A 25,857-nucleotide genomic window follows, 5' to 3' on the forward strand; every position below is an offset into this window, starting at 1 on the left:
ATGGGGCATGAATGGGTTTGGTTGGATTCTGAACAAGACTATCCCAATGACTCTGAGTTGAGCAACGATTGCAGGTCACTCTTCAGCTCATGGGACTCCAGTTTGGATCTTGATTTGGGCAGCTGGAGGGAAACTGAGGAGCCAGGGGCTGAGGAACTAGAGGAAAGCAGCCCAGGGAGAGAACCTCGTGAGCTGCTTGTGGGGGACAGTGGCAGTGAGGAATCTCAGGAAGAGGCGGAGCAAGTCAGCCGCCAGAACCTCCACCGCTTTCTCTCTGAGGTAATGGGGAGCCATTATTTCCAAAGGTGGGAAGAATCTCAACTTCCTAAGAGAATGTTTACCCATATATCTACTACTCTCATTATTGTTTACTAAAATATAAGGTCCACATAGGCGGGAACTGAGTTCATTTCTGTGTCTCCAGCACTTGGTGCTGATACAAAACATGTGCCAAATATGTACTTTTTGACTGAATGTTCTAAGATCCCAGTCATTAGGAGCCTGATCAGAGGAAGTGGTATTTCTGTATATAGGCCTGTCTTTAGGAGTATCCTTGTAATTCATTCTTTCAGAGTCATGGGAGGTGACACTTGCCCAAACTCCCCTTGAAGCTTATAATGTTAAGACTTCCAGGCAATATTTTGCAGTGTTCGTATTTCCCTAGTGAAGGGCTGAGGACCAGAAATAAAGAGAGTTGGACAGAGAGTTTATATTTATGTGGCAACTCTACATATTCAGTAGAACCTAGGTCAAGACCAGCAAGAATCTGGTCTTGCCAGTTGTTCACATATTGCCAATTCTATCTGCATTGTTTGTGGCAGACGAAGTTTTCAGCAGTTTTTTAGACAGTCGTTACCAGTTGATTCGAGTTGACACTTGAGATGAAAAATTAGAACATAAGCTCCTTGAGGCAAGAATCATGTCTATCTTGTTTACTGTTAGGTCCCAACCAATTAGCCCAGTACCTGTGTATGTAGGATATTTGATAAATTTAAAATGACTGAATGAATCAATTAACCCTTACCATCTCAAACTTAGTCACAGTGGTAGTGTAATGATATGGCATTACTGATATGTAGATGATGATTTCCACTGGTGTTCTTATACATCTAACAGTAAACTATGATTGCAGGTAGTCTATTTAATGGAGCCATTATGCATTAGCAGCAAAGAACCAGGTGAAGGCTGCTGCCCTTCATCTGGCACCAGACAACAAGAGGCGAGGGGAATTAAAGCTACTGAAGGAGAGGGGGAGCCCTGCAAAGAGCCTGAAGAGCTTTCAGCCAAGGTAGACCCCTTGGTAACTGAGAAGTCATTACTGGGAGAAAATGGAAGGCCAGAGGTGACTCCACCTCCCTCAGATATTTGGGCACTTCAGGAACAACCCACAGCGAGTGAAGAGGTAAGTGAATAACTTAAACCAGCTGTCTGATCAGTCCTCTGCACAAAGAGGCAGGCAGAATGGTTAGAGAACATAGGCTAACTCCAGAGAGTTCAGTTACCTGGGTCTAAATCCTGGTTTTAGCATCAGTTAGCTGTGTAGGCTTAGGCAGGTTAGTGAACTTTTTTTTTTTTTTTTTTTTGCGGTATGTGGGCCTCTCACTGTTGTGGCCTCTCCCGTTGTGGAGCACAGGCTCCGGACGTGCAGGCCCATCGGCCATGGCTCACGGGCCCAGCCGCTCCGCGGCTTGTGGGATCTTTCTGGACCGGGGCACGAACCTGTGTCCCCTGCATCGGCAGGCGGACTCTCAACCACTGCGCCACCAGGGAAGCCCTAGTGAACATTTTAGAACCTCAGTTTTCTCTGCTGAAATGGAATAATAGTGCTCTACCTTACAGGTATACTGTGAGTTTTAAATGAGATAATTCACGTGCAGCACTTAGCATAGTCCCTGGCTCATAGTAAGCAATCAGTAAAATTTAGAATACCATTATCATTAATATTATCTGGCCAGCTAGACTAGTTAGGTCCAGGGCCACAAGTAATAATGACAGTTTTAAAAGAAAACAACATCTATCTAGAATAGAGTATATTGCTTTTTCATTTTTTCTTGGGATACAGAGTCAGAGTTCTCTAAGAATTCTTTGTCTTAGGTCTAGTTAAGTCACCTTTCTCCAACTTATTCTATAACTTTATATAACTGGCCTATTCTTACCTTAAGGTCAGCCTTCGTTTACCCCATACAAGAAAAATTACCTTGAAGATAGTAAATCTCTTTCTAAACTTTCCTTTGTTTCCTGGCATTCCCAGGGGGAGGTTCAGCAAGAATCCAAAGAGCAGGACCAGAGTGAAGGGTATGTGTCAGAGATGGAAGACCAGCGTTCTTCAGGTGAGTGTGATGATAGCTTCAGCATCCAGGAGACTCCTCTGGTGGATATCCTTTTCAGCCATGCTACCTCCTCAAAGCTGTAAGTATAGACTTTTATCCCATGTTGTTAGGATTAATACTTTTACATCTGTTTACGCCTACTTGAATTTGTTGCCATGGACATTGATTACTTTTGTAAATTGAAAAGTAGAGAATTAGAGCTCGAAAACACTAGAAATATAATTAAATATAATTTTACTGTATAAATAGAAGTCTATATGCTTTCATCTTATAAAACAAGACTGTTTTATCAACATTAAGAATCTCTTTCATAAGTAATCCTTCTCTCTGTATTTATTCAGGAAACGTTGCTGAGTCAGATTGTCACTCAAGTCTAATATTATACAAACTATACTTTTAAAAATACTAAAACATTTCCTATTAACTTGAAATTAAAAATTATTTTTAAGTTATTATCACCCTTGTTCCTTTTTCACACATCTTGGGAAATTGTTTATATAATTGTCTGATTTTAACATAAATAACTATGGGGCCAGAGGTCACATTTTAGAATCTTAATTTTTTTCAGTAAAGTGAATTTCTTTTTAAATCAGAAAAACAAAGTTATTTTTGTTATGTAACAAATAGTTCATCTTCTGGGCCTAGTTTTGTGTCTAAGTATTGAGAGAAGATAGTATGAACTGTTTTTTTTTCTTTGATGTATCCCAGATCCACCCACATTATCTGTGGGGAGGCAAACCAGTAATTATTTTAGCCTTCTTTTGTTTAAGGTATACAACTGAACCGTGCATATATATTTTTGTAAATAGCAGATTACAAATTTTTGTTACACAAATAGAATACAGCTAAAAACCTAGCTTGTTGAAGAATTGCTTCCTTTGCTTTTCTATAACTCCGTTTGCGAGTATGAGCAGATGGCATATGATGACTATCCCCAAAACGGGAAATCTTTAATAATCTGGGATGTTTTATCTCATGACATTTCAGCATCTTGAAACGCAAACACCACACTCTTAGAATTTAGGTTAAACATGAAATCTTTATTAGAAAGCAGTAGATATTAGTAATTGAGTCTGCTTGGCTAGATAGCTTAAGGGGAGATAGGCATTTGAGTTCTTGTGCTATCACTAGGGAACCTTAAAACTACTTTGAAAGATAGACATTCCCTAGGCCCCTCTTTTCTGGCTTCTTCCTTAGTCTGTACTGACTCTCAGGAGTAAAGTAGAACCTTTGGAGTACCAGTCTAAGTGCATATCCTTTCCACTCACACACTTTCACGTGTAGTTGCTTGGCATGCATTTCCAAATAGATGGAAATAAAGGTAAGCAAGGGATTGTTTCTTAAAATATTGCCAAGGTGATTGATTATGAAGTTACAAAACCTATTGTAGTACCTTTCACGTAATGGAAACAATAAATACCTGTTCTGTGGCTATATGAACAAAATTGCATCAGTACCAAGGACCTATTGTTTATTCTGACTGACTGATCAGAGACAAAGGAAGAGGTTTGCTTTGGGCTTTAAGTCCCTTGTTCTTATAGGGTTCTGGGCTTAAGGTAAAATTGATTTTTGTGGTATGTAATTTAGATACAAGTGAGATAGTGCATCATGAAAATGAATAGTTATGTGGAGCTGTTCAAATTGGAGAATGATAAGGTATGAGTTGTGCTCAAATGGATGCACACATGTGGTACATAAAGCAAAATGAGGGTGTGAAACCTTAGGTGTGAAGAGAGTCTATTTAGAGAGAATAATGCAGTGTATAAAGTGTGAAGTGTAACATGATGTTTAACTTTGGGGTAAGTAGAAAACTTGCCAACTGGGAAAATTATAAAATGAAATAAAACATTGAGCAGTTGCACCTCTAAAGAAAAACTAAATAAATTAGGCAGTTTAGCCCAGAGAAGGAAGGACCATGAGGAGAAATGGATTTTTCTTGGTATTTTAAAGATTACTATACAGAGGAGAGTGAAAAGGAAAAATATTTAAATTGTATAGCATTCAGATGAAGTGTAAGAGAATTCCTTGGGATATGAAACCAAGTATTTTTTCCTCTGGAAGTATGGGAGAGATACTTCTTAATGTGGCATATTTCTGCATAAAAAAACAGGACCAGATTCATTTATCAAATACTTATTTGAGCACCTAGTATGTACCAGGAACTTGGGAGACATCAGTGAACAAAGACTACTTTTGTAGACCACTTCTTTAAAGTCACAGGTGCTAAAGGGCAAATCAGCAAGATTCCAAAAGGCAAAGGCAGTTGCCTATTTTTAGTACACTTTACAAGAATTTAACCACTTCATTTGATAATACTGATCAGTAAGAGAATATTTATAGAGTCTGGGGTCCTTTATGAAAGCATGTTTTCATTCCTGTGGTGTTATTTCCTTCAGATGTTAACTAGGAGCACTATGTGTTGAGGAAACCTTATCAAGCATCTAGGGGGAACAGAATACCATTTGTGAAGTTACTGTTTGTTTTCTGCTCTGCTTTATCCTATAGGCCTGATCTAGGCCATAGTGACCCTGTTCAGGATCACTTGCTATTTAAGAAGACTCTCCTGCCAGTCTGGAAGATGATAGCCAGTCACAGGTAGGACTCCAAGCCACTCTTGGTATTCACAGCCACTCTTCTCATTTAGGGTGACTTTCCAGGGTTTCTTCATCCTCTCTGGGTTTGTCCGTTAACAGGTTCAGCAGTCTGTTTCTGAAGCCTGTGTCAGAAAGGCAGGCCCCAGGATACAAGGATGTGGTGAAAAGGTCAGTGGCAAAGGGGTCAAGAAAGGTTGGTTGCTTTTATATCTGTCTTTTCATACTTTATTTCACATCTGTTTATTTCATTTACAGTATTTTATTTTATTTATATTTATTTATATTTATTTTATTACATTACTTTATTTCATTTACATTACTTAAGCTCAAGATATATTTTACAGCTGAACAAGTTTATAAAGTTATGGTAAGGTAAGCTCAGTCCTCATTTGAGAATATAGGGAACAAAAGGATAAAGAGGCTTTTATCAGTATTGACTTTTAAGTAATATCCATTTATTATAATCTTATATATAATCTTATATATAATCTTACATTTGCCTTTGGTAGTTTTTGGCACTGTTATTTCAGAGCAGAACTTTAAAAGGAACACTGTATTCATTCAGGCAGTTATAGGTATGCTAAGGCAAAGATGGTAATCCAAATGGATTATAAACACTGGTTGATTGCAGTACTTTGGATTTTTATAGCATAGTTCATCTAAAATGCTCTCATAAACCAGTGTGTGTTAGTAGTGTATAAAAGATCAGAAAAGAACCTTTGGAGACAGACTCCTTAATTCTGTAGATGAGGAAACTAAGACTCAGAGGTGGTCATGACTTGTCTGTGATCAACAGTGAATAGCAGAGCTAGAACTAAACCCCAGAGTCTTACCGCCCAGTTCAGTCCTCTTTCTACGCTGCTATGCTGCCTTTTATATACCCACTCTCTGTGTCGCATTATATAATATTTACCTTAATATTTTTTTTTTTTTTTTTTTTTTTTGTGGTACGTGGGCCTCTCACTGCTGTGGCCTCTCCCGTTGCGGAGCACAGGCTCCGGACGCACAGGCTCAGTGGCCATGGCTCACGGGCCTAGCTGCTCCGCGGCATGTGGGATCTTCCCGGACCGGGGCATGAACCCATGTCCCCTGCATCGACAGGCGGACTCTCAACCACTGCGCCACCAGGGAAGCCCAATATTTACCTTAATATTCACTTGATTGTCTTTTCATCTCCATGAAAGAAGAAAAAAACCTCTGAGCTTTTGATGATACAGTAAAAACAGTTGATTAAATACCTAGTATATGACTACACATTGTAAACAATCGGTCAGTAACTACCCTGTGACAAACTGATCATTGGAGCTCTTTATAACTTTGATACCTCCAATTGTAAAGTGAAATGGCTGGGCCTGTGGGCTCTGGAGTCAGGCTGTTTCTGAATTGGAAACTAAGCTGTGTGACTTTGGTCAAGTACCTAACTTCTTTGATTTCAGTTTCCTCATTGCCAATTGTGACAATGGTACCTACCATATAGGTTTATTGAGAGGATCAAGTGAGTTCATATAGAAAGTATCTAGCATAGCACTTGGCTTATTGTAAGCAGTCGTATGTTAGCTGCTATTGCTATTTTATTATCTGATGGGGATTGTTATCTTTACTACTGTTTTCATTAAGAGCTGGTTAGTTCTTCAGGAGAGCATGTTAGGTCACCACATGTTCCACATGAAGGTTTGATTTCCTCTGGTTTCTCTTGGCCACCTGTAGACCCATGGACTTAACTAGCCTGAAAAGGAACCTGTCTAAGGGACGTATTCGCACCGTGGCTCAGTTCCAGAGGGACCTGATGCTGATGTTCCAGAACGCTGTGATGTACAATGACTCTGATCATCAGGTGTACCGTATGGCTGTGGAGATGCAGCGAGAAGTCTTGGAACAGATTCAGGTACTGTAGGTAGAGAGCTGCAAGAAAAAGGAATGTAGTTTCTGGAATCTGATTTTAGAAAGTCTGTGAGAATAAGGGTGGTGTTGAAGTGACCTTGCGTTCCCAGAGTTTATGTTCAGAGGTGATTCAAGGACCTGAAGGACTGACATTGTACCTGCTGGTTTGGAAAACTCTGAGCCTCTGTGGGACTAGCTTTAATAGATAGTGAAGTAAAATAGTCTAGGAAGGCAGGCAGCAGTGAAGAGCTCTTAAGAGACCTGGGGATAGATAAATAATGGGCGCATCTGCTTCCAGAGCCTCAAGTCAGAGGGCTAAACATGCAAACCAGAGGCTGGAGTCACTGTCCATTTTTTGGTTGCTGTACCTGTTGGTATTAATATATGTTCACATTGTCCCATCTATAGGAGATAAGATATGGTAGCCAGAAGAAGACATTTGAGGGTTTCTTTTCTGGGCAGCTTCTTACTTTAAAGAAAAAAAGTGTAGTTGAATCTCTGCGGAGAAAGAAATAAAACTGCTTTCAAACCTCCATAAAGATTCATAGCTTGTTGTCTGCCTTGACCCTGTAGGTGCTGAGTATTTGGTTAGATGAAAGAAGAGTCTTAAATAGTCTGGAATGAGAACTAACCAACCCCATGGATGATGGAAAACCTGTTTTGCTAACTTGGAGCTGCTACCCTGAACTTTTCTGGAATTTGGATCTTTCATTGAGACTCTGACCTAGAGAAGATCCCAGTACTTGTTTACCACTTCTCTGTTTTCTTTTCCAATAAGAATAATGCCTTAACTTACAACCAGAGAATTAAAGGTGCCCGTGGACATAATATAAAGAAAACACAGAAAGCTGAAATTTGGGGTTATGCCATATATGTTGCCCATGTCTTTGTTTCATAGGCTTAATTTAGAGGTAAACAGATGAAACTTCTTTTACTGCTCTTTAAATAAATGTTATTTCACAAGTCAAAGATTGCCTTTTAATGTTTACAGAAGCTTGGAATAGAGGGGATAGCATTATCTGGTGAAATAAGGAAGGTATTTAACATGGGTTTTCTTACATACACTGGAAGGGGCTGGGGTAGGACGAGGGAAAGTGTGTATGATTTGTCTCATCATTTATAAAGTGGAGATAATTGAAGAGTCCTTCGAATGGCTAGGAGGATGAAGTAAGATAAATTATGAGGGAAATGTTAGAAAACGTCTGTTGCTTTTAAGATGTGCAAGGGGAATAAAAATGCCTGTGGCTGGTTCCCTTTCTTGAGCTAGCCAAAGGCTGCCAAGCGCTCTGCTGGAATTGGGCCTCTGCAGCCACCGTCTCTAAGCTGGGTTTCCGGTCTCCTAGCAACAACATGTGGTGACTCCAGGAGCCCGGGCTGAGGTGAGTGCCCAGATGAGGGTCGGATTCGGAAGGAATCTGGGGGTGCAGCCCACAGAGGGTCAGGGATTCTGCTTTCCAACCGGGCCTGATGCTAAGCTTCCCCGGGGCGGGGCGCGGGCCGCTGAGCGGCGCGGAGGGTTGCAGACGTAGTCTCCTCCTGGGTCCCCAGGGTCCTAAGCTTTCGCCTTGCTCCTTGGTCTCTCCACCTCCATGAAAGTGCTTAGGAAAACTCACCGCAAGACTTAGACGCAGAGTAGAAATCGTATTATTGAGACGCTGCTTGTTGAAAAAGGTATGACAGTTTCCAACTTTATAAATTAATAAAATTAAGCACCTGATAATGCTCTTTAGTCACAATTACATTAAATTTGGGTTGGGGGGGTGCCTGTCATTACAGTTGATACCAGTCAAGAATCTCTTAAATTGTACACTGAAAAGCCAGAATGGAGCTATCAATGCCCCCACCTCAGATCTATGTAGAAAAGACTCTGGCCATTATCAAACCAGATATTGTTGACAAAGAGGAGGAGATACAAGATATTATTCTCAGATCTGGATTCACCATTGTTCAGGTAACTTCTGGGCAGGATCATCATGTTTTTTTTCTCTCTAGTGAATTAGGCTTTTCCTCCTTAGCTTTTAACTAAAATAGAATTTAAAATTCACTTAAGTAGAAGATATATTTGGAAACTCTTCTTAGGCATAGGGTTATATCCCTAAACTGTTATTTTAGATTACCTTATTTTTTTTAATTAATTTATTATTATTTATTTTTATTTTGGGCTGCATTGGGTCTTCGTTGCTGCACACGGGTTTTCTCTAGTTGCAGTGAGCAGGGGCTACTCTTCGTCGCAGTGCGTGGGCTTCTCATTGCGGTGGCTCCTCTTGTTGCGGAGCACAGGCTCTGGGCACGCAGGCTTCAGTAGTTGTGGCTTGTGGGCTCTAGAGCACAGGCTCATTAGTTGTGGCGCACGGGCCTAGTTGCTCCACGGCATGTGGGATCTTCCCCGACCAGGGCTCGAACCTGTGACCCCTGCCTTAGCAGGCAGATTCTTAACCACTGCGCCACCAGGGAAGTCCAAGATTACCTTTGATTTTACCTTTTAAAAATGTTTATGTAAATGTGTCAGCCCATTTAGATCCTTAGTATTTAGCATGAAATTTAGGTTTATTCTTGTAAGTATAAAAGTTATATGTGATAATATTACAAAAGTTTTTTCACATTTCAAAAGGATATAAAATGAGAAGTAAAATTTCTTTTTCTTCCATCTCTCCTCTCCCAGCTCAAGTCCTAAACTCCAGAGAGAGGCAACCACTTAATACTTCCCTGTTCTTCCAGGATTTTTTTTATGCATTTACAAACATTTTTCCCCCATAAAGTAGGGCAGTCCCCTTCCCTTGACCCTCTTTACAGAGTCCCTCAGATAGCATTCCAGATCATTACATCTGAATCTATCTCATTCTTCCTAACTTCTGTGTAATACTCTTCTGTACAGATGAGTCACAGTCTATTTACTTGGTCTTCTCTTGACTGTTGGGTGTTTTTATGCGCAGGCTCAGCGGCCATGGCTCACGGGCCCAGCCACTCCGCGGCATGTGGGATCTTCCTAGACTGGGGCACGAACCCATGTCCCCTGCATCGGCAGGCGGACTCTCAAACACTGTGCCACCAGGGAAGCCCCTGTTGGGTGTTTTTTTGGTTGGTTTTTTTTTTTTTTTTTTCCAGTTATTTACAGACTTTTAATGTTTTAAGCCTTATACTTGTTCTGCAGTTGGTAGTTTTGAAAATGAATATAGAGTGTTGTTAAACATTATCATATTTAAAAAAACTTAACAAATAGAATGGAATTTTTTTGAACATCTTTATTGGAGTATAATTGTTTTACAAGGGTGTGTTAGTGTCTGCTTTATAACAAAGTGAATCAGCTATACATATACATATATCCCCATATCTCCTCCCTCTTGCATCTTCCTCCCATCCTCCCTATCCCACCCCTCTAGGTGGTCACAAAGCACCGAGCTGACCTCCCTGTGCTATGCAGCTGCTTCCCACTATCTATCTATTTTACATTTGGTAGTGTATATATGTCCATGCCACTCTCTCACTTTGACCCAACTTACCCTTTCCCCTCCCCATGTCCTCAAGTCCATTCTCTATGTCTGCGTCTTTAGAATGGAATATTTTTAATCTTCCTTTTTTCTCTACCATCCTTATTTGAAATTTCAGTTTTTTATTCTCTAATAAATATACAGTGTCATATTGCCTATTGAATCTTTTAAAAAATAGAAAAAGGAGAAAACTCGGGCTTCCCTGGTGGCACAGTGGTTAAGAATCCACCTGCCAATGCAGGGGACGTGGGTTTGAGCCCTGGTCCGGGAAGATCCCACGTGCTGTGGAGCCACTAAACCCATGTGACACAACTACTGAGCCTGCACTCTAGAGCCTGCGAGCCCCAACTACTGAGCCCACACGCCACAACTACTGAAGTCCGTGTGCCTAGAGCCTGTGCTCCGCAACAAGAGAAGCCACCACAGTGAGAAGCCCATGCACTGCAACGAAGCGTAGCCCCCACTCGCCGCAGCTAGAGAAAGCCCATGTGCAGCAATGAAGACCCAACCCAGACATAAATAAATAAATAAATAAATAAATTTACTTAAAAATAAAGTCTAGGTACTGTAAAGGAAAAGGTTGATAAAAGTATAAATATAGGGGCTTCCCTGGTGGTGCAGTGGTTGAGAGTCCGCCTGCCGATGCAGGGGACACGGGTTTGTGTCCCGGTCCAGGAAGATCCCACATGCCGCAGAGCGGCTGGGCCCGTGAGCCATGGCCGCTGAGCCTGCGCGTCCAGAGCCTGTTGCTCCACAACGGGAGAGGCCACAACAGTGAGAGGCCTGCGTACCGCAAAAAAAAAAAAAAAAAAAAAAAAAAATATATATATATATAAAAATATAAAAAACTTGCACATGGCCAAATAAACATAATAAGCAAAGTCAAAACACAAATGGCAAGACTTGGGAAGAAGATTTGTAATTCATATCACAAAGGCTAATCTCCCTAGTATATAAAAAGCTGCTAGAACAGGATAAAAATTCGCTTGAAAATGGGCAGTGCATGTGGATGGTCACAGAAAAAGAAAAACAAATGCTTCTGAAACATAGGAAAAGATGCTCAATCTCTAAGCAGGAAAAAAGCAAATTAAAATGACACTGAGATACCATCTGGCAAGAATATAAAAGTAAATGACATAACCCCTATGGAAGGGGATCTGGCAATTATCTATCAGTATTACAGATGCATATACCCTTAAACCCAGCAGTACTCTTCTGGGAATCTCTCCTATAACCCATGTATTAATATGAAGTGACCTATATCTAGGTTATTTTTTGCAGCATTATTTATTTACAAGCAAAAGATTGAAAACAACCCAGCATTAGAAGATTGGTTAAATTGACCCTGGCGATCCACCAAATTGAATACTATGCAACTAATTATAAACCTCTCTGTGTCCTTTTATGGAAAAAAGCAAGATGCAGTACAATGTGTGGCTACTTTCTATGATAGAAAGAGAAAAAGTAATATACATGTTTGCCGGTATTTGCAAAATGAAACTAGGAGATAAATAACCATTAAAAAATGGTTGCATATTGAGGGTGAGGAAGAACAGGCTGGGTTAGGACAGGGATGGGAATGAGATTTTTCATATAAACCTTTTTATATTGCTTTGAATTTTTTAGCCCTGTAAGTATATTACTCATTAATTTGAGAAAGAAACAAAGTATACAAATAATATAAAGTTTCCAATTTGTCTTTTAAGTCCATATTTTGAAAAGAATTAGTGAAAAACTTAATAATTAAGGAGTTAATGATAACTATAAATTAAAACAGTGTTAAGAAAAAAACCAACTTAGTGTAAATGCTAATATTTAACACTTTTCCCTAGTCAGCAAGAAGTTTCAAACCAAAGAACGCCTTGGTATATTGTATGCTTCTTTTTTGTTTTAATTGTGATAAAATATACACAACATAAAATTTACCTTTTTAACCATTTTTAAGCATACATTTCAGGGGAATTAAGTATCTTCACACTGTTGTGCAGCCATCACCACTATCCATCTCTAGAACTTTTTCGTCATCTCAAACTGAAACTCTGTACACATTAAACACTAGCTACCCGTTTAGCCCTCTCCCTATCCCTGGTAACTACTATTCTACTTTCTGTCTCTATGACTTTGCTATTCCAGGTGTCTCATGTCAGTGGAATCATTTGTCCTTTGTATTGTATGCTTTAAAAGTAGGCTCTATTATAGGTGGGAGTTCCTTGAACTTGAGGCTTTCTTGTCCCATCTAGGAAAAAACTCCTAAAATATGATGTATTCTTTCAGTAGGTGGCAGCCTTTCCTGTGTTACAAACTAATGACTCCTCTTTGTGAAAATATTTGTTGTTGTTGATTTCTATTTATTTTTTGGCCGCGGCTGCGGGATCTCAGTTCCCCTACCAGGGATTGAACCCATGCCCTTGGCAGTGAAAGCACAGACTCCTAACCACTGGACTGCCAGGGAATTCCCTCTTTGTGAAAATATTAATCTAAATTCCAAAAAAGTTATCTGATCTAATTTTAAAGCAACTGATGGAATCACTGATTCAGTATCAACTTTAGTTTAAGATGAGCCGTTAATTTTTAAAATTACGCTGCATTAGCTAGCATACCTGCAGAATATAGCTTCCCTTGCTTGTTAAGGGGTATAATGGCAGATAAGGGCTTACAATGCAGAAAAAAAGCACTCAAATCAATATGCATAAGAATCACAAATACTGGCATATCTTAATTTTAAATAATAGAATCAAGGATTATACTAAATCAGGCACTGTTATAACTTCTCAAATTTCTTCTATTTCTTGACTATATGAATTTTAATATGTGAATAGATGTCAGCACCTTTTTTTTTTTTTTTTTTAAAGTACTGTAACTGATCCTTGACTAGTGAGAATGTTATGTTTGTCCAGTAGAGCCTGTTCATAGCATTGCTGACCTACCTAGTAAGCATCTCTACAAGATTCTTGCTCTGGGCAGTTTAGATCCCTCTCTACAAACCAAGCAATTTTATCAAGTTTCTGAAACTTGAAGACACATGATAGTTTTGGAAGGGACTTTAAGAGGTAGGTCACTTGGTAAAATTCACACTGTACTTTCAGGAAAATCTAACCCATTTTATTTTATTTAGTTAGTTAAATAAATATATTTATTTATTTTTGGCTGCATTGGGCCTTCATTGCTGTGCTTGGGCTATTCTTTAGTTGCGGCGAGCGGGGGCTACTCTTTGTTGCAGTACACGGGTTTCTCATTGCAGTGGTTTCTCATTGCGGAGCATGGGCTCTAGGCACGTGGGCTTCAGTAGTTGTGGCACACAGGCTCAGTAGTTGTGGCTCACGGACTCTAGAGCGCAGGCTCAGTAGTTGTGGCGCATGGGCTTCGTTGCTCCGCGGCACGTGGGATCTTCCCAGACCAGGGCTCAAACCCATGTCTCCTGCATCGGCAGGCAGATTCTTAACCACTGCGCCACCAGGGAAGCCCTCTAACCCATTTTAGAAAGATAGATATCTGCCTTAATCTTGGAGATTTTTAGCCTTCCCCTAGTAATTTATCTCCATGTCTCATCATCCTTACTCCAGCAAGTTTTCCTTGATGTCTACTTTGAATCCCTCTATTCTATTTTGAGCCCTTTCCCTCCTGATCCACCTTTAGTGGATTTGATAAACAGTAGTAATGGAGTGATTTTTTAAAAAATGTACTCAAGGGACCTCCCTGGTGGCACAGTGGTTAAGAACCCGCCTGCCGATGCAGGGGACACGGGTTCGAGCCCTGGTCCGGGAAGATCCCACATGCCACGGAGCAACTAAGCCTGTGCACCACAACTATTGAGCCCACCTGCCACAACTCCTGAAGCCCATGTGCCTAGAGCCTGTGCTCCTCAACAAGAGAAGCCACCGCAACGAGAAGCCCGTGCGTGGCGACAAAGAGTAGCCCCCTCTTGCCACAACTAGAGAAAAGCCCGTGCGCAGCAACAAAGACCCAACGCAGCCAAAAATAAATAAATAAATAAGATATACTCAAATAGTTGCTCTTAGGGAAAATATGATGCTTTCTAATTGGAAGAATGACTCAGCTTCTATGGTTTTTAAAATTTAATAATTCATATAGTTTCTCATTTGTGAACAAACTTAACATTTATTTGTCCCAAACATTTCATATTCTTTCAAATTAACAAACTTAATGCTAACTAATTATTCTTAAGATCATAGTGAATCAACATATTTATGGCAGAACCGGAATAAAGAATATACAACTTTCATGTTCAAGTGAAAAACTTGTTTACTGCATCATTATACTGCATACTATTTCTAAATACCATAATGAGACCCGCTCCCTAAAATATGTAGGAAAATTTCACAATGAATAGGAAAATATCACAAATAGGGAAAGATGAATTTGGAATATTCTAAAGTCCAATTTTGTTACTTTTTTTTTTTTTTTTTTTGCGGTACGCGGGTCTCTCACTATTGTGGCCTCTCCTGTTGCAGAGCACAGGCTCCGCATGTGCAGGCTCAGCAGCCATGGCTCACGAGCCCAGCCGCTCCGTGGCATGTGGGATCTTCCCAGACCGGGGCACGAACCCGTGTCCCCTGCATCGGCAGGTGGACTCTCAACCACTGTGCCACCAGGGAAGCCCCTCAATTTTGTTGCTTTGTACAAAGTATGTATTAACAGAATATTGATGATTGGCGTGTTTTTACTTTAAGAAGGAGATATGATGAATTTGTTATTAACATACCATATGTTGAAAGAGGCTGCCCAACAGGAATAGTTTTTCTTAAGTAGGTTAAATAATTCTTATTTACAGCCTACATTTAACTTTCTTATCTTGCCCTTTGTTCATAATACAAAAATAAATCTCAAATTTGTGGTCAGATTGGTACTAATTTCAAGTTATTAATGACTTAATGAGGTATTATTGAACTGTCAATAAAGCTTTTGTTGATTTTGTTTCTCTTTTAGAGAAGAAAACTGCATCTCAGCCCTGAGCACTGTAGTAACTTTTATGTGGAACAGTATGGGAAAATGTTTTTCCCCAATTTAACAGCTTACATGAGTTCTGGACCACTTGTTGCCATGATATTAGCTAGACTTAAAGCCATCTCTTACTGGAAAGAACTCTTGGGACCAAGTAATAGCTTAGTAGCTAAGGAGACACACCCAGACAGGTAACTTTCCTGGGGGAAAAATGGAATCCAACTATGAAAGTGAAAAAAAAAAATCTGATTTCACTGTAATAGGAATTTCCTTTAATTTGTAAGTTTTCCTAAATAACCTGATTTTTTTTGGTGGTGGTGGAGGGCTGGGTGGGGGAGGTCCATTTTGTGTTTTAACTACTTAAATGTGTATTTTAATATCAAATACCACAAAAGGTCTCAGAGGATTTTGATTTATGGTTGACTAGCCTTATTTTTCTCTCATCCTTGAACTAAACTGCCACTGGTGTAGGATTTTTCATGGGAAAATTGGTATGGTATTTTATAGAATATTGGTAATGCAGGACCAGAAACTCAGATTTTCAGCATTATCATTAATGTCTGGAAACCAGAGGGCATTGAGTTCTTGCACTTTGAAAATGCATTGCTTTTTCAGTTGTCACAAAACAACACCTCTTTTTCACCCAGGTAACTCTTATTTTTCCAGTGTATCCCTCCCACAGATTTAAATATACTTGACCCTCATGTAGATAGATTTATGCTTAAATTCAAAATAGATTAAGACCTCCATATGTGAGAAGTGGCGATGCTTCTGTAAAATTCCTAAATAGAATGCATATGTAAAAAGTAAAGAAGGTATGTCAGATTGGATGGTCATCATCTCTAACTTGCTTTTAGTCTAAGGGCAATTTATGGCACAGATGAGCTAAGGAATGCACTTCATGGAAGTAATGATTTTGCTGCAGCAGAAAGAGAAATGCGATTCATGTTTCCTGCAGGTGAGTTACAGATGAGTAATTAGTTGCATCTGCTTGTTTGCTTTCTCTTTTATTTTGGAGATGAAGCTGGGAAGGAAGATAACAGGGTTTTTCTCCAGTATATTCTGTCATATTTTCAAGTTGTAGTTACTTAACTTGAAGCCAAGAGTAGAAAACATTTTTCTCACAACTAAATTGTGACCTCTAGGGAATATTTTGAGAAGAGTTTACTTTTTTTTCTTTCTTTTCTCTTGGGTTTTTCTTCTTCTGTGTTGTAATTCCTTTTAGTTATCCCTAAATGCATCAGTCAAATTTGTTACACTTGAAAAAAGAATCTTCTTTGGAAATTATGACTAATTTGCCATTTTCTCTAACAGTTTACTGTTTGTTAACAAACTCATGGTTTTATGAAATTAATAGTTCTCAGGCCCTCTTTTTGTTTCCAACCTGTTATGAAAGTTATAAACCTTTTATAAGTGGGTATAATAAGGAGCAGCAATAAGTTTTTAGTTTATTTTCAGTAATATTTTTAGAGCAGAAAGGAATTTTGGTGATTTTCATTATAAAGAAAAGTCAAAGCATTGGGCAATTTTGAATTTTTTTTGGCTTTTTTTTTTTCTCTAAGTAATTTAGACCTGTTCCTCAGTATTTTCTGCTGAAGATTTATTCAAAGAAAATTGAAAATTGTCTTGGAGATTTAAAAGTTCAGATTTTTGAACAAAAATTGTTTTAAAGATATCTATACACAAAAAGGATTTGCCTACTACATACTTTATTTCTGTGACAGAAATTTCTGTCGTATCCATCCCATTAAGATATTTTTTTTGTTGGAACTGTTTATTGTGGAATATTTACACAAAAGTAGATAGCATGGTATAATAAACCCCTAATGAACCCATCACCCAGCTTCAACAATTTTGGTCAGTCTTTTTTTTTTCTAATTGAAGTATAGTTGGTTTAGTTCAGTATTATTTCATCTATAACCCCTGCTCCTACTTTTCCTGCTTCCATATTATTTTGGAGCACATCTTAAACATGAGATGTCTTTTTAATGTGGTAGATCTTTAGATTTAGTCCTACTAGTGAATTAGACTTTTCCTCTTTAGCTTTTAACTAAAATAGAGTTAAAAGCTAATTTATCTTAAGTAGAAGATATTTTTGGAAGCACTTCTTACTCATAGGGTTATATCCCTAAACTGTTATTTTAGATTGATTTTACCCATGAGTTAATCCTCTAGATACAGTTAGACATTTGAGAAGCAGCAGTTGTAGGATAAAGATAAATGATTTATTACCTACTACCTTGCAGATCTCTTGCTATGAGAATGTGAAGTTCTTGAGAGAAAGTTCTCAGAGTTTATGATATGAACTCCCTCTTGCTTAGCAGTCAGTCAGGAACTATATGCAAAACCCTATATGATGAGGAGTCACTAAAACAAGTTACAAAGATATTCTAAAATATATTCCTAATCCTTGAAAAAGCTAGTGCTCTTCCCTTCCCTTTTAATAGGGATGGCTGATTCAAAGCTTTGCTATATTCCATTCATTCAACAAATTTATTGAGTTAACTACTGTGTGCCAGAAATACAAAGATGAATAAGATGTCTCTGCTCTTTTCAAGAAGACTGTATTTTAAAAGTCTATAAAAATAAATATACAAAGCAGTATATAAATTATGCCATGAAAAAGCTTTTAAAAGTACATTAAGGGGCTTCCCTGGTGGCGCAGTGGTTGGGAGTCCGCCTGCCGATGCGGGGGACGCGGGTTCGTGCCCCGGTCGGGGGAGGTCCCACGTGCCGCGGAGCGGCTGGGCCCGTGAGCCATGGCCGCTGGGCCTGCGCGTCCGGAGCCTGTGCTTCGCGACGGCAGAGGCCGCGGCGGTGAGAGGCCCGCGTACCGCAAAAAAAAAAAAAAAAAAAAAAAAAAAAAAAGTACATTGAGGGCTTCCCTGGTGGCGCAGTGGTTGAGAGTCCGCCTGCCGATTCAGGGGACGCGGGTTTGTGCCCCCGTCCGGGAGGATCCCACATGCCGCGGAGCGGCTGGGCCCGTGAGCCACGGCCGCTGAGCTAGCGCGTCTGGAGCCTGTGCTCCACAACAGGAGAGGCCACAACAGTGAGAGGCCCACGTACCGCAAAAAAAAAAAAAAAAAAAAAGTACATTGAAAGTTTATCTATGTAAGAAACATGAAAACACTTTTTAGTTTCTCATTAATTCATCCAGCCCTATTGTCAAAAATCAGTTGGCCATAAATGTAAGAATCTAATTCTAGATTCTCACTTCTGCTTCATTGATCTTTATTGTCTATCCTTAATGTCAGTACCATACAGTCTTAATTATTGTGGTTTCATAATAGGTTTTGAAATCAGGTTAGTGGAAGTCCTCCAACTTCCAAATAATAAGTGGTCAGAGACAAATAATAAATGGTCAGCAAAAACAGAGAAACAAACAATCCAAAAATGAAGTTAAGGAAACAGTTTTATTCACAATAGCATCAAAAATAAGATATTTAATAATAAATTTAACAAAAGAATTGAAATTCTTGTGCACTGAAAAGCACAAAATGTTGCTGAGAGAAATTCAAGAATATCTAAATAAATAGACATCCCTTGTTCCTGGAAGAGTCAATATTGTCAAGATGGCAGTTCTCTCCAAATTGATAAATTTAATACAGTCCCTGTAAAAGTCTATGAATGCTTTTATGTAGAAATTAACAAGCTGATTCTAAAATTTATATGGAATTGCAAAGGATCTAGAAGAGCTAAAACAATTCTGAAAACAAAGAACAAAGTTGGAGGACCTCCACTAACCTGATTTCAAAACCTATTATGAAACCACAATAATTAAGGCAGTATGGTCCTGACATAAGGGTAGACATAAAGATCAATGAAGCAGAAATGAGAATCTAGAATTAGATTCTTACATTTATGTACAATTGATGTTCGACAAAAGTATGTAGAAAATTTGATGGGGAGAGGGTGGGCTCTTCAACGAATGGTGCAGAGACATCTGGATACCCACATGCAAAAACAAACAAAACAACTTAGACCCTTGGTTCACACCACACACAAAATTTAACTCAACATGGATCATCAACCTAAACATAAGAGCTAAAAACATCTAGAAGAAAATATAAAAAATCTTCATTACCTTGAGTTGGACAAAGCTCTTAAATATGACATCAAAAGTATGATCTATAAAGGAAAATATTGATAAATTGGACTACATCAAAATTCAAAGCTTTTCTTCTTTAAAAGCCATCATTAAGAGTATGAAAAGGGGACTTCCCTAGTGGCACAGTGGTTAAGAATCCACCTGACAATGCAGGGGACATGGGTTCTATCCCTGGTCCAGGAAGATCCCACATGCCATGGAGCAACTAACCCCGTGCACCACAACTACTGAGCCTGCACGCTATAGCCTGCAAGCCACAAATACTGAGCCCATGGAAGCCCACACGCCTAGAGCCCGTGCTCTGCAACAACAGAAGCCACTGCAATGAGAAGCATGCGCACCGCAGTGAAGAGTAGCCCCCCCGCTCGCCACAACTAAAGAAAACCCACACGTGGCAACAAAGACCCAATGCAGCCAAAAATAAATAAATAAATATTTTTTTAAAGTATGAAAAGATAACGACAGACTGGGAGAAGATATTTGCAAATGATATATCAGGTAAAGCACTTATATCCAGAATATATAAAGAACTTTTACAATTCAATACTAAGACAAACAACTGAATTAAAAACTGGGCAAAAGAATTGAATAGGCATTTCACAAAAGAAGATGAATGGCTAATAAGCACATGAAAAAGTGTTCAACATAATTAATCATTGGGGAAATGCAAATTGAAACAATGAGATACCACCTGCATACCCGCTAGAATGGCTATAATCAATGGCAAGGGTATAGAGATACTGGCATTCTCCATACATTATTGTAAAATGGTACAGCCACTTTGGGAAACAATTTGGTGATTTCTTAAAATGTTAACACATCCACGTAACATGTAACTCCACTACCAGTTCTACTCCTGGCAGCATGTACCCACACAAGAGATATGAAAACATAACTCTACTTAAACACATGTGAATATTCATGGTAGCATTATTTACTACAGCACCAAACTGGAAACAATCCAACTGTTCACCAATGGATAAACAGCATTTAGTATAGCCATACAATGGAATACTACTCAACAATTAAAAGGAACAGACTCCTGATACATGCTACAACATGGGTGAACCTCAAAACATTATGCAAAGTAGAAGAATTCAGGCACAAAAGACCATATATTATATGATCCATTTATCGGAAATGTCCAGTAAAGATGTTTTTAGAAACAGAAAGAAGCTTCATGGTTGCCAAGGGCTGGGGGTGGGAGTGGTAGTGGTGAATTGCAAATGAATACAAGGAAACATTTTTGCAATGATGGAAGTTTTCTAAAACTGGACTGCGGTTAGGATCACACAATTATAAGTTTATTAAATAAGTTATATACTTCAGTGGAAGAATTTCATGATAAGGGAATTATACCTCAATAAAACTTTAAAAAATAAAATTATAAAAAATAGATGAGGTTTCTGCTTTCTTGGAGTTTATAGTTTAGTGTTCAAAAGATAGCCACTAAACAATAATTACCTATATAATTGCATAGTTATTATCTAACAGTTGCATAGTTATTGTGTGGTAAGTACTATATGGCAATTAGAGGGTATCATGAGAGACTGGTAACAAGACAGGCCCGACTGAGGAGTGACATTTTAGTTGAGATCCAAAGGATAAATAGTGGTTAACCAGAGAAAGGGAAGAACATTCTAGCAGAAGAACAGCAAGTGCTCAAGTGATGAGCAGGAAAGAATATGGTACATGGCATATATATAAACTGAAAGATCTGAAGGAAGAGACACTAAGATGAGGTTGAAGAGGTAAATAGAGGACACATAGTGTAGTCAGTGGGCCAATGTATGGAATTCTGTCCTGAATATAAGTGCAGTAAGGAATCAATGAAGCAAGAAGCAAGAAGAACTACAGTCCTGCAGCCTGTGGAACAAAAAACACATTCACAGAAAGGAAAGATGAAAATGCAGAGGGCTATGTACCAGATAAAGAAACAAGATAACACCCCAGAAAAGCAACTAAATGAAGTGGAGTTAGGCAACGTTCCAGAAAAAGAATTCAGAATAATAATAGTGAAGATAATCCAGGACCTCGGAAAAAGAATGGAGGCAAAGATCAAGAAGACACAAGAAATGTTTAACAAAGACCTAGAAGAATTAAAGTACAAACAAACACAGATGAACAACACAATAACTGAAATGAAAACTACAGTAGAAGGAATCAATAGCAGAATAACTGAGGCAGAAGAACGGATAAGTGACCTGGAAGACAGAATGGTGGAATTCACAGCTGCGCAACAGAAGAAAGAAGAAAGAATGAAAAATGAAGACAGCCTAAGAGACTTCTGGGACAACATTAAACACAACAACATTTGTATTATAGGGGTCCCAGAAGGAGAAGAGAGAGAGAAAGGACCCGAGAAAATATTTGAAGAGATTATAGTCGAAAACTTCCCTAACACGGGAAAGGAAATAGCCACCCAAGTTCAGGAACCGCAGAGAGTCCCATAAAGGATAAACCCAAGGAGAAACACACAGAGACACGTAGTAATCAAATTGGCAAAAATTAAAGACAATGAAAAATTATTGAAAGCAGCAAGGGAAAAACAACAAATAACATACAAGGGAACTCCCATAAGGTTAAGGTGATTTCTCAGCAGAAACCCTACAAGCCAGAATGGAGTGTCATGATATACTTAAAGTGATGAAAGGGAAGAACCTACAACCAAGATTACTCTACCTGGCAAGGATCTCATTCATATTCTATGGAGAAATCAAAAGCTTTACGACAAGCAAAAGCTAAGAGGATTCAGCATCACCAAACCAGCTCTACAACAAATGCTAAAGGAACTTCTCTAAGTGGGAAACCCAAGAGAAGAAAAGGACCTACAAAAACAAACCCAAAACAATTAAGAAAATGGTAATAGGAACATACATATTGATAATTACCTTAAATGTGAATGGATTAAATGCTCCAACCAAAAGATACAGGCTTGCTGAATGGATACAAAAACAAGACCCATATATATGCTGTCTACAAGAGACCCACTTCAGACCTAGGTACACATACAGACTGAAAGTGAGGGGATGGAAAAAGATATTCCATGCAAATGGAAATCAAAAGAAAGCTGGAGTAGCAATACTCATATCAGATAAAATAGACTGTAAAATAAAGAATGTTACAAGAGACAAGGAAGGACACTATATAATGATCAAGGGATCAACCCAAGAAGAAGATATAACAATTATAAATGTATATGCACCCAACATAGGAGCACCTCAATACATAAGGCAACTGCTAACAGCTATAAAAGAGGAAATCGACAGTAACACAATAATAGTGGGGGACTTTAACACCTCACTTACACCAATGGACAGATCATCCAAACAGAAAATTAATAAGGAAACACAAGCTTTAAATGACACAATAGACCAGATAGATTTAATTGATATTTATAGGACATTCCATCCAAAACCAGCAGATTACACTTTCTTCTCAAGTGCACACAGAACATTCTCCAGGAGGGATCACATCTTGGGTCACAAATCAAGCCTCAGCAAATTAAGAAAATTGAAATCATGTCAAGCATCTTTTCTGACCACAATGCTATCATATTAGAAATTAATTACAGGAAAAAAAATGTAAAAAACACAAACACATGGAGGCTAAACAACACGTTACTAAACAACCAAGAGATCACTGAAGAAATCAAAGAGGAAATCAAAAAATACCTAGAGACAAATGAGAATGAAAACACAATGATCCAAAACCTATGGGATGCAGCAAAAGCAGTTCTAAGAGGGAATTTTATAGCTGTACAAGCCTGCCTCAAGAAACAAGAAACATCTCAAATAAACAATCTAACCTTATACCTAAAGGAACTAGAGAAAGAAGAACAAACAAAACCCAAAGTTAGCAGAAGCAGAGAAATCATAAAGATCAGAGCAGGGCTTCCCTGGTGGTGCAGTGGTTGAGAGTCCGCCTGCCGATGCAGGGGACACGGGTTCGTGACCCGGTCCGGGAAGATCCCACATGCCGCGGACTGACTGGGCCTGTGAGCCATGGCCGCTGAGCCTGTGCGTCTGGAACCTGTTCTCCACAGCAGGAGAAGCCACAAAAGTGAGAGGCCGGCAAAAAAAAAAAAAAAAAAGATCAGAGCAGAAGTAAATGAAATAGAAACAAAGAAAACAATAGCAAAGATCAATAAAACTAAAAGCTGGTTCTTGAGAAGATAAACAAAATTGACAAGCCATTAGCCAGACTCATCAAGAAAAAGAGGGCGAGGACTCAAATCAATAAAATTAGAAATGAAAAAGGAGATTACAACAGACACCACAGAAATACAAAGCATCCTAAGAGACTACTACAAGCAACTCTATGGCAATAAAATGGACAACCTGGAAGAAATGGACAAATTCTTAGAAAGGTATAACCTTCCAAGACTGAACCAGGAAGAAATAGAAAATATGAACAGACCAATCACAAGTAATGAAATAGAAACTGTGATTAAAAATCTTCCAACAGGGGCCTCCCTGGTGGCGCAGTGGTTGAGAGTCCGCCTGCCAATGCAGTGGACATGGGTTTGTGCCCCGGTCTGGGAGGATCCCACATGCCGCGGAGCAGCTGGGCCCGTGAGCCATGGCTGCTGAGCCTGCGCATCCGGAGCCTGTGGTCTGCAACGGGAGAGGCCACAACAGTGAGAGGCCTGAGTACCGCAAAAAAAAAAAAAAAAAAAAAATCTTCCAACAGGGCTTCCCTGGTGGCACAGTGGTTGAGAGTCCGCCTGCCGATGCAGGAGACACGGGTTCATGCCCCGGTCTGGGAAGATCCCACATGCCATGGAGCACCTGGGCGTGTGAGCCATGGCCGCTGAGCCTGCTCGTCTGGAGTCTGTGCTCCACAACGGGAGGGCCACAATAGTGAGAGACCTGCATACTGCAAAAAAAAAAAAAAAGTCTTCCAACAAACAGAAGTCCAGGACCAAATGGCTTCACAGGTGAATTCTATCAAACATTTAGAGAAGAGCTAACACCCATCCTTCTCAAACTCTTCCAAAAATTGCAGAGGAAGGAACACTCCCGAACTCATTCTATGAGGCCACCATCACCCTGATACCAAAACCAGACAAAGATAGTACCAAAAAAATTACAGACCAATATTACTCATGAATATAGATGCAAAAATCCTCAACAAAATACTAGCAAACAGAATCCAGCAACTCATTAAAAGAACCATACACCATGTTCAAGTGGGATTTTTCCCAGGGATAAAAGGATTTTTCAATATACGCAAATCAGTCATTGTGATACACCATATTAACAAATGGAAGAAGAAATACCATATGATCATCTCAATAGATGCAGAAAAAGCTTTTGACAAAATTCAACACCGATTTATGATAAAAACTCTCCAGAAAGTGGGCATAGAGGGAACCCACCTCAACGTAATAAAGGCCATATACAGCAAACCCACAGCAAACATCATTCTCAATGCTGAAAAACTGAAAGCATTTCCTCTAAGATCAGGAACAAGACAAGGATGTCCAATCTCACACTCTTATTCAACATAGTTTTGGAAGTCCTAACCATGGCAATCAGAGAAGAAAAAGAAATAAATACAAATTGGAAAAGAAGAAGTAAAACAGATGACATGATACTATACAAATAGAATCCTAGAGATGCCACCAGAAAACTACTAGAGCTGATCAATGAATTTGTTAAAGTTGTAGGATACAAAATTAATGCACAGGAATCTCTTCCATTCCTATACACTAATGTTAAAAAAATCTGAAAGAGAAATTAAGGAAGCACTGCTATTCACCATTGCAACAAAAAGAATAAAATACCTAGGAAGAAACCTACCTAGGGAGACAAAAGACCTGTATGCAGAGAACTATAAGACACTGATGAAAGAAATTAAAGATGATACAAACAGATGGAGAGATATACCATGTTCTTGGATTGGAAGAATCAATATTGTGAAAATGACTGTACTACCCAAAGCAATCTGCAGATTCAATGCAATCCCTATCAAATTACCAATGGCATTTTTCACAGAACTAGAACAAAAAATCTTAAAATTTATATGGAGACAGGAAAGACCCCGAATAGCCAAAGCGGTCTTGAGGGAAAAAAACAGAGCTGGAGGAATCAGACTCCCTGACTTCAGACTATACTACAAAGCTACAGTAATCAAGACAATATGGTACTGGCACAAAAACAGAAATATAGATCAATGGAACAGGATAGAAAGCCCAGAGATAAACCCACGCACTTATGGTCAACTAATCTATGACAAAGGAGCCAAGGGTATACAATGGGGAAAAGACAGTCTCTTCAATAAGTGGTGCTGCAAAAACTGGACAGCTACACGTAAAAGAATGAAATTAGAACACTCCCTAACACCATACACAAAAATAAACTCAAAATGGATTTGCGGCCTAAATGTAAGACTGGACACTATAAAACTCTTAGAAGAAAACATAGGAAGAACACTCTTTGACATAAATCACAGCAAGACCTTTTTTGATCCACCTCCTAGAGTAATGGAAA

At 39.0% G+C, this 25,857-nt stretch overlaps 2 protein-coding genes across 2 annotated transcripts in view; both read left to right on the plus strand.

Moving 5' to 3' along the window:
* On the plus strand, window positions 1–7,774 carry LOC116751029 (bromodomain-containing protein 8-like). Its single transcript, XM_032626512.1, has 7 exons — window positions 1–279; window positions 1,133–1,402; window positions 2,252–2,409; window positions 4,836–4,925; window positions 5,024–5,092; window positions 6,632–6,809; window positions 7,379–7,774. The coding sequence occupies exons 1-7, from the start codon at window positions 1–3 to the stop codon at window positions 7,427–7,429; spliced, it is 1,095 nt and encodes a 364-aa protein (XP_032482403.1). The 3' UTR covers window positions 7,430–7,774.
* Window positions 7,775–7,882: 108 nt separating this feature from the next.
* NME5 (NME/NM23 family member 5) overlaps window positions 7,883–25,857 on the plus strand; it is a 33,650-nt gene continuing 15,675 nt past the window's right edge. Inside the window, exons 1-4 of the mRNA XM_032628035.1 lie at window positions 7,883–8,476; window positions 8,582–8,756; window positions 15,241–15,446; window positions 16,113–16,213. Coding sequence (XP_032483926.1) covers window positions 8,628–8,756; window positions 15,241–15,446; window positions 16,113–16,213 — 436 coding nt within the window. The 5' untranslated portion in view covers window positions 7,883–8,476; window positions 8,582–8,627. The remainder of the gene's footprint in view (window positions 8,477–8,581; window positions 8,757–15,240; window positions 15,447–16,112; window positions 16,214–25,857) is intronic.

This window comes from Phocoena sinus, chromosome 3, assembly GCF_008692025.1.
Source record: "Phocoena sinus isolate mPhoSin1 chromosome 3, mPhoSin1.pri, whole genome shotgun sequence".
In the NCBI taxonomy this organism is placed as follows: domain Eukaryota; kingdom Metazoa; phylum Chordata; class Mammalia; order Artiodactyla; family Phocoenidae; genus Phocoena; species Phocoena sinus.